Genomic DNA, 12,992 nt, shown 5'->3' with positions numbered 1-12,992 from the left:
CTACTCTTTCCAAAATTTGGAAGGGACCAACATATCGGGGTGTTAATTTACCCCTTCTTCCGAACCTTGGGTGTCCTTTCATTTAGGTGACTTTCACGAACACATGGCTACCCACTTCAAATGCCAAATCCCTTCGTCGGTTATCTGCATAACTCTTCTGCCTACTTTGGGCAGTTTTCAGTCTTTCCCGAATAACCTTAACCTTTTTGGTTGTTAACTGAACAATTTCAGGCCCTAGCAATGATCTATCCCCAACTTCGGCCCAACACACGAGGGAGCGGCACAGTCTTCCATATAGGGCCTCATAAGGTGCCATCTCAATACTTGAATGGTAGCTATTGTTGTATGCAAACTCTACCAACGGTAGATGGGTTTCCCAACTTTCGTGAAAATCCAGCACACACAGTCGGAGCATATCTTCTAGAGTTTGTATCGTTCTCTCGGATTGATCGTCGGTCTGAGGGTGAAAAGTTGTGCTGAACTTAAGTTCTGTACCCATTGCTTCCTGCAGACTTTGCCAAAATCTTGAAACAAACTTGGGATCCCTATCCAACACAATTAAAACCAGGACACCATGAAGCCTTACAATTTCATTCATATAAAGTACTGCGAGTTTATCTGCATTATAGTGAGTCTTCACTGGTAGAAAGTGAGCGGACTTAGTTAATCGGTCTACAATGACCCATATAGAATTCATACCCCGAGGAGTTCGTGGTAACCCCACAACAAAATCCATGGTCAAATGTTCCCACTTCCATTCCGGGATTGGAAAGGGTTGCAACAGTCCTGCTGGTCTCTGATGCTCCGCCTTTACTTGTTGACATTGCAAACACTTAGAAATGAATTTCACGATCTCCTTTTTCATACTTGGCCACCAAAAGTTTTGTTTCAAATCCCGGTACATTTTAGTACTTCCTGGATGCATTGAAAACCGTGAGGCATGTGCTTCTTCCATTAGTTTTCGCTTAAGTTCCAACACATTAGGGACACATACTCTGTTTTGAAATTTAAACACTGAATCCACTAGGCTAAACCCCGGTTTTGGTTTTGTCTCTAACTCATTACATATCTTCCTTAGTGTTTCATCTTCCATTTGATGTAGCTTAATCGCTTCAAGAAGGTCGGTTGGGCCATTACTGCTGCTATTACGACTCATTGTCCCTGTATCACAAGATCCACATTCATTTTATCCAATTCAATTACCAACTCTTTTCGCTCCGTAAAGAGGTTTGCCAAATTTCCCATATTTTTCCGACTAAGTGCATCTGCAACTGTGTTGGCTTTACCAGGATGGTAATGGATTTGCAAATCATAATCTTTAATAAGTTCCAACCACCGTCGCTGCCGCATATTCAATTCCTTCTGGGTGAAAATGTATTTGAGACTCTTATGGTCGGTGTAGACGTCACAAGTAGTGCCATACAGATAGTGTCGCCATATTTTCAAAGCAAAAACTACTGCGGCTAACTCAAGATTGTGTGTGGGACAATTCTTCTCATGGGGTTTAAGCTGTCGCGAGGCATAAGCGATAACTCTTCCATTTTGCATAAGTACACAACCAAGTTCTTTATGCGAAGCATCACTGTAGATTACCAACCCTTCGGTACCGGATGGTAAGGCCAGAACTGGTGCTGTAGTCAACTTCGTTTTCAACTCTTGAAAGGCAAACACCCGCTCTTCTGACCATTCAAATGCAACTCCCTTTCAAGTCAATTGTGTAAGCGGCACAACGATTTTGGAAAAATCTTGAACAAACCTCCTGTAATAACCGGCTAATCCCATAAAACTACATACCTCAGTCACATTGGTAGGAGTTGGCCGATTCACGATCACCTCAATTTTGTGTGGATCAACAGAGACTCATTCCTTTGTTATAACATGCCCTAAAAATGCCACCTTTTGGAGCCAGAATTCACATTTCTTCAGCTTTGCATACAATTTCTTTTCTCGGAGGGTTTGAAGAATTAAGCGAAGATGGTTCTTGTGAGCTTCTACATTCTCTGAGTAAATGAGGATGTCATTAATAAAGACCACCACAAACTCGTCCAGATAAGGCTTAAAGACACGGTTCATCAGATCCATAAATGCTGTTGGTGCGTTAGTGACTCCAAAGGGCATAACCAGAAATTCATAATGGCCGTATCGAGTCCGAAAAGCTGTCTTCTCAACATCATCAGCTTTAACCTTCAGTTGGTGGTATCCAGGCCGTAAATCAATTTTTGAGAAGACTTGTGCCCCTTGTAGCTGGTCAAACAAATCATCGATCCGTAGTTGGTCAATCTGATGTCGTATTACTTTCAAAACGGCCTTGGGCCCAGATATACTAGAAGAAATAATAGAATGGCCATTGGCCCAGAAATAACAGAACAGAATAGTTCCAGAGTGATCCAGATGTACACAAATTCCTTTAACGTTTACATTCACACCAATTCCCAACCAATGTACATGTTCATGTAGTGACTTACAGAAGACAGAACGTTAATTGCAATAAGCATTAACGGTAAATAAATATACGTTGATTGCACTATTACTCACTGTGTTGTGGTGGAGCGTTAGTTCCTCCCGGAGTGTGCCCTGTCTACATACATAATTCACAAGTGAGTTCTTTTTCCTTATTAAACCATTTCCGGACTCGTTTTACTTCGAACGAATTTATAATTATAAAAAAGGCATCCAATACATATTTCGACAACATCAGAGGGTAAGCACGTAAAACGGAGCAACCCGAGTTTTTCAGTTTGGGCCGCACGTGCGGCTGTGAGCCCCGCACGTGCGGCAAAAGGTCCCGCACGTGCGGCAAAAGGTCCCGCACGTGCGGTAGTGATGCCCCCACACGTGCCTTTTAGACAGTAGCCAAACCCTCAAAATCCTAATTTCCCGCACGTGCGGCCATGACTCCTGCACGTGTGGCTGGGGTTCCCGCACGTGCGGCCATGACCCCCGCACGTGCAGCGATTTGCTCAAAAACTGACCGAAATTTCACACAAAATCTCACATTTTGGTAAGTTTTTATAGGGTTCCAAAAGGGTTCAACAAGTATGTTAATACAATTGCAACCATAAATCAACCTAGATATAAACTGAATTCTTGATCTAGAAACTTATAAACACAATTCAATTCATGAGGTTGTCAATTTCTCACCCATATAAACATTTATGCACACATGGTCATGTCCATATATTTTGTTTCAAGCATGACAAGAAGAAATGAATGAAATTCCTTTACATGGTTCAAATTAATCCAAACTACAACATGAAGAAAGACATTTATTCAATTCTTTGGGTGCCATAAGCACACACACATACACACACCAATACAAGCCTTGATTTGCATAAATATTCAAGGAATTCCCTCATCCAAAAGCAAGAAAGAAGTCAATTGAAGTAATCTCCATACCTTGAACTTTACAATCTCTACAACCCTTTCACTTCCCCAATTCCTCCCTTGAAGGACTCTTTTCTCAATTTCTTCTCTCAGGATATTTTCTTAATTTGAAGCTTCTAAGTCAAAGTTGGGACATAAGTATATATATATATATAGGTGAGTAAAGACAAAACTTAAACAGTTTAATCATCCCAAATCAAATTTCTACAAAAATACTTATTATTACCTAAAAATTATACTGATCTCAAATATACAGTCAATTTCAAATTATTAAGCCTCTAAGGCTCTTAATTTCTGATTCAAACGTTTTAATTGCCACAAATGCTTTTCCTATCAAGCAGATATAATCATGAAATTTTTCATTAAGCATATGTCAGAAGCACATACGAGAGTCGGGTCATTACAAAAGTATAATTAACGCAAATATTAATTAGATAAGCATCAATCTATGGAGATTTATGATCAAAATCTAGGGGGATTTGGGCTATGGACACGTGTTGGCCTGATGACACTATTGCCCCTCTATAAATAGGGAGGGGTTGCACAAGATCAGTGCGAAATAAGAGAGGAAAAAAACACGCAAGATACTGGAGATAGGAAACTAATAGTAAGAAGGTTTGTGATAGTGGAAAGTAAAGGCTAAGGGTCAATATTAAGGTGAGTTATATTATACCTTGAGTCACCATAATATATTTTACGTATGTTTTGAATTATCATAAGTTCTTTTATACAATTTATGCTTTATAACTTATATTTATATTTCAATTATGTTAATTATTTTCTAAACTCCATTTGCATAAATTGAAACTCATGGATATGTTTGTTTAAGTTTTAGAAATTATTTGACAATGATGTTGTAAACAATTATTTTCTATAAGTATCACCACGAGAGTCCCATGCCTTGGGAGACTTAAATAACCATTGGCCTCTGTTTGGCCACTTTGTGATCCTCTGTTTGTCATGATAGCATTTTGTTACGACCCAAACCCGGTACCCGGAGGTTTGGCTTGCTACAAGATAATAACTGAAGTCATAACAAATCAATAGTGCAGCAAAGTAAAATAAAAGGGTACCCAAAACTTTATTCAATAATAACATAACATATACATTGGAGTTTTCTATTTAGTTTCATTGCCCGAGCCTAGATTATGATTATAAAGTGCCTTGTGCCTACTCCATGCGCTGGTCTTGACATATCACCTGAAAGTAGTAAACAACTATAAGAACATGCAGAATGAGAAATATTATACCGAGAGCATGAGGGTATAAAAATTACCATGGATAATTATTGGACTAAACAGAGTTTGATATTAAAATACAGAATATAAAATACGAAAATCATTTTGAATAACAAACATATAATACATAGATCATATAAGCAAAATAATCATAATCACGGTATATAACAGAACAGAACAGAGGTCACTAGAGCGACAATCAGAACAGAGGTCAATAGATCCATGACAAACAGAAGATCACAAAGTGGCCAAACAGAGGCCAATGGTTATTTAAGTCCTGTAAGGCATGGGACTTCCGTGGTGGTACTTACAGAAAATAATTGTTTACAATATCATTGTTAAATAATTTTTAAAATTTAAACAAACATATCCATGGGTTTTATATAAGCAATTAGAGTTTAGAAAATAATTAACGTAATTGAAATATAAATATAAGTTATAAAACATAAGTTATATAAAATAAATTATGGTAATTCAAACATACGTAAAATATATTATGGTGAATCAAGGTATAATATAACTCATCTTACTATTGAGTCTTACAATTTCCTTTCTATTTCCGTTGGTTTTTCAGCCCTTCCCATGCTTTCTTTTATGTTAATTCCCTTTTGATTACAAAAAATTAACTTCATTCTACTATTTTGATAAATGAAAATGCATCTATAGGGCTTTATTATTTTATTATTCAATGACTGGCCCTCAGTAAAAAAAAAAAAGCAAAAGAAAGAAAAGGAAAGAAAAAAAAAATAATGTATCAGTGTCAAATTCTTGTACAGGTTCCACTACCTGAGATTACGGGTTTTCCTTACATCTCGTCACCTGAAAGGGTAACAGCTATAAGCACATAGCAGAGTGAGAAATATTATACCAAGAGTATAGGGGATACAAAATAACCATGGATAGTTATTTAAGGTAAAACATTAATATAACTTAATTCGAATAACAAATTATTTAAATGACAGAAACTGAAATTCAGAAATTATGTGTGACACCCGAACGTTTTAAATTTAACATTACAATAAATAGAACTCAGAAATTAAAAAAAAATAAAATAATAATAAAAATAAAAATAATAAAAATAAATAAATGTATAATTTAGGAAATTGGAAATTTTATTGTTAAGGAAATACGTTGTGAAACACCACACATTAAATATTTTAATAAGTGGTAAATGAGGTTTTATAGTTGGGAAGTGAGGTTTTTAGATATGAACCTAACTTATAGTCATATGTAATTTTAGGAGTCATCGTGAATTACCAAAGAAGGTAATAACTTTTAAATTAGTAAAGTGGTCAAAATAAGTCAATGGTCAAAGTAAAAAAAAAATAAAATCAAACAAGTTAATAAATAGATAGATAAGGGCGGACCAGAGTGAATCAGGATGATCAACAAGACTTACACGCGTCAAATATACGGAACTCTCCGTAACTTGCTACCCACGAATTTCTTTCTTATAAATAAAGAAGATTGGCATGTCTAAGGCAACAAATAGAAAGCAGAAAAGAGGACAGCACGGGTGAGAATCTTGAGTGGTGGAAAGGAAGAATAAATGAATTAATTTAAGGTGAGTTATGTTATACCTTGAGCTAGTATAAAATGTTTTAAATATGTCTTGAGTTACCATAATATAGTTTACGTATGTTTTGACTCACCATAATTTATTTTATAAAAGTTATGTTTTATTGGTATATTAATAAAAGTTATGTTTTATAAAGGTTTCAGTTACGTGGATTATTTTCTGAACCCTATTTGTGAAAGTGAAACTCATGGATATGCTTGTGTATATTTTAAAGAATATTTGACTATAACCTTATAAACAATTATGTTTTGTAAGTACCACCACGGGAGTCCCACGCCTTGGGGGACTTAAACAACTATTGGCCCCTGTTTGACCACTTTGTGCTCCCTGTTTGTCATGGATCCATTGACCCCTGTAGTGATTGTCACTTGGTGACCCCTGTTCTGTTCCGTTATGTACCGTGGTTATAGTTAATTATTTCAGTTCCTGGCACTTAATTAATTTGTGTATTCAACTCAAATTATGTTAATGTTTTAGCTTAAATAAATATCCATGGCTATTTTATGCCCCTACATTCACAGTACAATATTTCTCACTCTGCTATGTGCTTATGGCTGTTACCCCTTTCAGGTGACGAGGTTTAGCGGGATTAAGATGGAAAATGAATCGCTGTGTTGTTTTGTTTTTAAGATTTCTATCTTTTTATTATCAGACTCTTGTAATATAATGAAATTTAAATGACTATATTTTGTTTCCTTTTAAATAAACAGTTGGTACCCAATTATTTTAATTATCCGCTTGTGTTGCGACTACATAAGTATCTGAATTATTTTATTTTTATCTTGTTACGACATCGAGCCTTTGGGTACCAGGTTTGGGTCGTGACAAAAGTGGTATCAGAGCAATGGTTTGTTATAAAATATATATATATATATATATATATATATAATATATATATATATATATAGTATAAGTTTTAAATCTTTTTATAATTTTCATTATTTGCAATTCACATTATAAAAATATATATATATATATATATATATTAAACTTGCATTATTTGGTAGTATGTGCAATGTCTAATGCAAATAAACCATGTTATATATATGTCTAGGCTAAGTTTTCTTGTGTTGTAGGAAATGGCGAACCTACTGGAGTTATTTTGGTACGAGCCCCCAGAAGCTCATCTCCTCCCAAACCAATTAGAGGGCTGGGGTGACTCAGAGAGCCTTGTCAGGCAAGCCCATCCAACACTTGACCATCTCATGGGAAGATCCATTTATTTACAGGCTGCCCCCGATGAGGATTTCCTTTTCTGGAGACTTAGCCAAGGTAGCACTCGTGAAAGGTACATAGGACCGACCCACATTGTTGGTCTTGCTCCGGACCTAGAACCGCCACATTTCCTAGTCGCACCTCTACCCGTAGGCTTTGCAGAGAGAAGGGGACCCGTATACCCTAGTAACCACCTTTGCACTACAACACCTCCCCCACAGCACATTGCCTATACCCCAGCTGTGGACTTTACCGGCAGTGCATCATACTTGGAGGTGCCGATATGGATTGCTGGACGGGAATTTTGGGGTTATGATCACGGTACTCCTGTTTACATAGTCCAGGTAGTATGGAGCTGCTTCGGAGTAGAGCTCAGTGGGTGGGAGTTTGAGTCCATCATGCAAAGTGAGTTTCCAGGGTTATTTCATGGGCCAGTGTTCCGAAGCCAGTTCTCCTGGTGGCCTAACGGTCCATTCTAGACATCTGACCAGAAGACCCTTTTTGTGAGCTGACCATGATTAGTCTGATCCTTATATTTTTTGTATCAGTAGGATTAGACATTAATTTGTGACCGCCAGACTAACGCCCTATGTATGGTAACAATGATGTATATATATGGTATTAATATGGTGATATTAATGTGATAGTAAAACTAATATGTTATATATGAATATGGTGATGTTAATGTGATAGTAAAACTAAAATGTTATATATGACGTTGTATCAAAATTATATCAATATGATGTCACGCTTATATCATTTTACCTTATAGTTATGGCCAACGAAGGAAATGAAACCTGATCATCAGTCAGCGGTACCATCCCAATGGAACAAATTATGGAAAGAGCAGTCACCAACTTTTTGCAGGCCTTGCAAACCAGCATAACCAATGGGACATTAGAAAGACGAGAAAAATCGACTACGATTAAACAATTTCAAGATCTGAAACCCACCACGTTTATTGGCAGTCCAAACCCATTAGTGGCAGGGGCTTGGGCCAGGGACATGGAGAAAATCTTTCGCGCACTACCTTGCACAGAAAAACAGAAGGTGACTTTTGCCACCTTCACCTTCAAAGATGATGCATAGGAATGGTGGCTTTTTACCCTGGAGAAGGAAGATATTGTGACTTGGGCGAGATTTTTAGAGGTATTCTATGAAAAATACTTTCCAGATTCACTATTATATCTTCGTACAGTGTCATTTCAATGCTTGCTTGGTAGTTGTTGTTATAGGGAAATTCCACTAAAGGGAGGTGCTCATCCCAGTTACCTTTGAGGTCCAACACACATACACGTAGCATGTCTTCTAAAGTCTGATTGCTCTTTCGGATTGTCCATCAGTTTGTGGGTGATAAGCAATGCTAAACTTCAGCGCTGTTCCCAAAGCTTCTTGTAATTTGTTCCAGAAGTGAGACAAAAATCGTGGGTCTCGGTCAGACACGACTGAGACTGGGATACTGTGCAAACGAATGATTTCCTTGATGTATAGAGTGGCGAACTTAGTAAGGGAGCACGTGATTTTGATTGGCAGAAAATGCGCCGACTTCGTTAAACGGTCTACTATAACCCATATTGCATCATTCTTTGAAACTGACTGAGACAAACCGACCACGAAGTCCATAGTGCCGTGTTCCCATTTCCACTTAGAAATAGGGAGTGGTTACAGCATCCCTGCAGGTTTCTGATGTTCTGCTTTAACACGCTAACAATGCAGGCATTTAGAGACATGGCTTGCTATGTTTCATTTTATTCCTGCCCACCAATAATGTTCCTTCAGATCATGATACATCTTTATATTGCCAGAGTGGATTGCAAACCTCGAGCTATGAGCTTCTATCAATATCTTGTTCTTGAGTTCCAGAATATCGGGTACGTAGATTCGATCCCAAAATTTTAGTATCCCATTGCTTATAGTGAAGTCAGGATCGGGGGTACTTCTTTGCTCCTTATACTTTTTCTTTAACAGTTTATCTTCACATTAGCGTAGTTTAATTTCTTCAATCAAAGTGGGTTCCACGGTTATATTGGCGAGTAGTCCATGAATCTTGCGAGAAACGAGAGCACATGCCAAACTTTTAGTCGTCTTTTGGCTCAGTGCCTCTGCCACCACGTTAGCTTTGCTTGGATGGTGATGGATCTCTACATCATAGTCTTTTATAAATTCTAGCCACCATCGTTGCCTCATATTCAGTTTCTTCTGTGTAAACAGATATTTAAGACTTTTGTGATCAATGTAAATCTCGTAGGTTGCGTCGTAGAGATAATGGCACCAGATCTTGAGAGAAAAATCACTGGAGGCAATTCTAGATCATGAGTTGGGCAGTTCTTCTCGTGAGTCTTTAGTTGTTATGAGGCATAAGCAATGACTTTTCCATTTTGCATAAGAACACAACCTAAACCATTATATGAGGCATCACTATAACTGACGAACCCATCTGTTCCCGCAAGGAGTGCTAGTATAGGAGCTGACACAAGTCTGCTTTTAAATCTTTGAAGCAACGCTCCTGTTTGTCAGTCCATTCAAGGGGTGTGTTCTTCTGAGTTAGCTGAGTCAAGGGTGATGCTATCTTTGAGAAATCTTACACGAAGCGTCGGTAATAGCCAGCTAGACCCAAGAAACTTCGTATTTCTGACACATTAGTAGGTCGTGGCCAGTCTACAATTGCTGCAACTTTTTGGAGGTCAACCGAGATGCCATCTTTGTTAATGACGTGACTGAGGAAGTGTACACTAGTGATCCAGAATTTACATTTTTTCAACTTGGCGTATAGTTTGTGATCACGTAGTGCTTGCAGAACTATTCGCACGTATCGCTTATGGTCCTCCAGTGACTTGGAGTATATGAGAATGTTGTCAATGAAGACAATAACATACTCGTCAAGATAGGGTTTGAACACTCGGTTCATGAGGTCCATGAAGGCCGCTGGAGCATTTGTGACGCCAAATGGCATGACGAGAAACTCATAATGCCCGTAATGGTTTCTGAAAGCAGTCTTTTCAATGCTTTTCGTTTTGACTTTTAGTTGATGGTAGCTAGAACACAAGTCAATTTTCAAGAATACCTAGGCGCCTTGGAGGTGATCAAACAAGTCATCAATTTATGGCAGAAGGTACCGATTCTTAATGGTGACCTTGTTTAGCTCCCAGTAATCAATGCGTAACCTCATCGGGCAATCATTTTTCTTCACGAACAATACTGGAGCTCTCCAGGGTGAGGTACTAGGTCGAATGAAGCCTTTGTCCAGTAGTTCCTAGAGTTAAGTCTTCAGTTCTTTCAATTTCATTATTAGCATGCGGTAAGGGGCTTTTGATATTGGTTGGGTACCAGGTTGAGTTTCAATGGTGAATTCGATTTCCTGGTCAACCGTAGTACCGGTTAGATCTTCAGGAAAGACATCCGAAAATTCTCGAACCACGGGAATTGCATCAACGGTGGGGGCCTCTTTTTGTGTATCGATCACATAACAAATATAACTACAACAACTCTTTCTTAGAAGTCGTTGGGCGATCATAGAGGATATAAAACAAGGAGTGGTGGAAATTTCGATTCTATTAAAGACAAGCGCAGGTTGGTTTGGTAACCTGAGGGACACCTTTTTGGCTTTACAAGCAATAGAAGCATGGTTGACAGCCAGACAATCCATCTCTACGATCACATCAAAGTTCCCAATGCGGAGGGGAATCAAGTCTACATATAAGGTTTTTTCTTTTAAGGATATAATACATGATCTGTACACATCAGTACTATAGGCAGAATTACCAGAAAGAAAAGACACAAACAATATACATCCCTTGGTCAAAAAGTATACCTGACACAACATTTTCGGTAACTTCTGGTTTTCCAAGTACCAAGGAAAAAGCCCTTGCTTGGCGTTTTTGGTCCTTTCTCTCTCTTTTAGGTCCTGTAGGTTTTCTGACTGGGCCAGAGGGGCTGGCTGTAGGATTGGTCAGCTTTGGACAATCCCTCAGCAAGTAGCCAACTTGACTGCATTTAAAGCACACTCCCTTGTCGCGATGGTATTGTCCCAATGAGCCCTTCCACACGTAGGGCAAGTTAGAATGGTGCTACCTCTGGAGTTAGTAAAACCTTGATTGCCTGAGCTGGTTGTGTTCGTATTCATCCTCTTGGGAGACGTAATACCGGATCTTCTATTGTCTTTTTTCAAAAATCGTTTCTTTTGGCTTGGTTCCCCGGAGCGTAAGGCTTTAATTTCTTTTTTTTACAATGTATGCTCGGTTTACCACTTCCACATAGGTTGGTAGTTTCAAAACCTCAAGCTTATATTTGATTTCAGCATCTAATCCTGCTTCGAATTTCCTTGCTTTTCGAGCTTCGGTGGGGATGACGTATGTCACAAACCGAGCGAGTTGGGTAAACTTGCTCCCGTATTCAGCCACCGTCATGGTTCCTTGCTTTAGATGTAGGAATTTCGGCGCCTTTTGTTCCCGCAATGAATCTGGGAAGTATTTTGCATAAAACACTTCCAAGAATCTTGCCCAAGTTATGATTTCTTATTTCTCCAGGGTGAGAAGCCACCATTCCTGCACATTATCTTTAAAAGTGAAAGTGGCAAAAGTTACCTTCTGTCTTTCGGTGCAGGGTAAAATGCGAAAAATCTTTTCCATGTCTGAAACCCAAGCGTTTGCTATCATTGGGTCTAGACCACCGGTAAATATGGTCGATTTTTTATCCTGGAATTGTTTTATTGTAATCGGGTCTTCTCGTCTCTCTGGTATCCCATTATTGATATTGGTCTATAAGGCTTGCAAAAAGCTAGTAACCACTCTTTCCATGATTATTTCCATCGATTCAGGGCCATTGATCGATGACTCGCTTTCATTACTATTACTGGCCATTCTACAAAGTAATAAACGAGGCATTATATTCATAACGCAGCATATACATATAAGCATATATAGCGCAATATATATAAAATACCAACTTTACTATTTTTACAATTAAGATTACATCCTTGTCCAAAAGTCAAAATATGTTAGTGTCTTATCCCTTTGGTCCACAAAGAAAACCACAAAAAAGAGATCATAACTCATCATGGTTAGTGTACAAAAGAATTTTCTTCTACAAAATTTGGAGTGGTGGGTGAAACAATCATAGGAAGTAGTGTTGCATAAAAAGCTCAAATTTTTATCCTAACTGTACCACATCAAAACAAATCCATGCAGCTTGGATGGTGTAAACGGGAATGGACTGTGTGTAGCCCCAAAATGCTCGACCGACGATCCATCCCGGTTGCTCAATGTATGATAAGTCATTACTAAAATCGACATTTTCAATATTAATAATTTCCAACGAGTTAGGGACATTGGTGAAGGACCGATAATGTAGTGCGGACGGTCATACCCTGAGGCAAGGTCGAAAACGCGAGTGGGTTCGAGATATTGTCTGCACATGTAAGCACAACTATTCCTCCACAATAAGTATGGTACGTCAGTAGGATCGGTTTATACGTATATTGGCTGACCCATCAATTGGGCAAGGCCTGGATGTAGTCTCCTAACTATATCCTCTAAGTCACCCCATCCTTCCGGTAAGGCGAAGGCAGGGTGCTCTGC

General features: G+C 38.4%; 1 protein-coding gene across 1 annotated transcript; it reads right to left on the bottom strand.

The window, feature by feature from the left end:
• Positions 1-1,152: 1,152 nt before the first annotated feature.
• On the bottom strand, positions 1,153-11,822 carry LOC145797544 (uncharacterized). Its single transcript, XM_082884927.1, has 6 exons — positions 11,661-11,822; positions 11,228-11,453; positions 10,744-11,106; positions 8,214-8,335; positions 1,897-2,460; positions 1,153-1,701 (listed from the first exon to the last, which is right to left on the bottom strand). The coding sequence occupies exons 1-6, from the start codon at positions 11,820-11,822 to the stop codon at positions 1,153-1,155; spliced, it is 1,986 nt and encodes a 661-aa protein (XP_082741053.1).
• Between the last annotated feature and the right edge of the window lie 1,170 nt (positions 11,823-12,992).

This window comes from Camellia sinensis, chromosome 8 (assembly GCF_055761805.1).
Source record: "Camellia sinensis isolate YWXY chromosome 8, ASM5576180v1, whole genome shotgun sequence".
In the NCBI taxonomy this organism is placed as follows: Eukaryota; Viridiplantae; Streptophyta; class Magnoliopsida; order Ericales; family Theaceae; genus Camellia; species Camellia sinensis.
This window is presented reverse-complemented; position numbering and strand designations above follow the sequence as displayed.

Excerpts from the sequence above, each read along its gene's own strand:
- LOC145797544 (XM_082884927.1), bottom strand. The coding sequence starts at position 11,822 with ATGACGGTGGCTGAATACGGGAGCAAGTTTACCCAACTCGCTCGGTTT. Across the intron at positions 2,461-8,213 it reads TACCGCTGACTGATGATCAG|TCACTACATGAACATGTACA; the intron begins GTTTCATTTCCT and ends GTCTTCTGTAAG. Across the intron at positions 1,702-1,896 it reads GTGAATTCTGGCTCCAAAAG|GGAGTTGCATTTGAATGGTC; the intron begins GTGGCATTTTTA and ends TTGACTTGAAAG.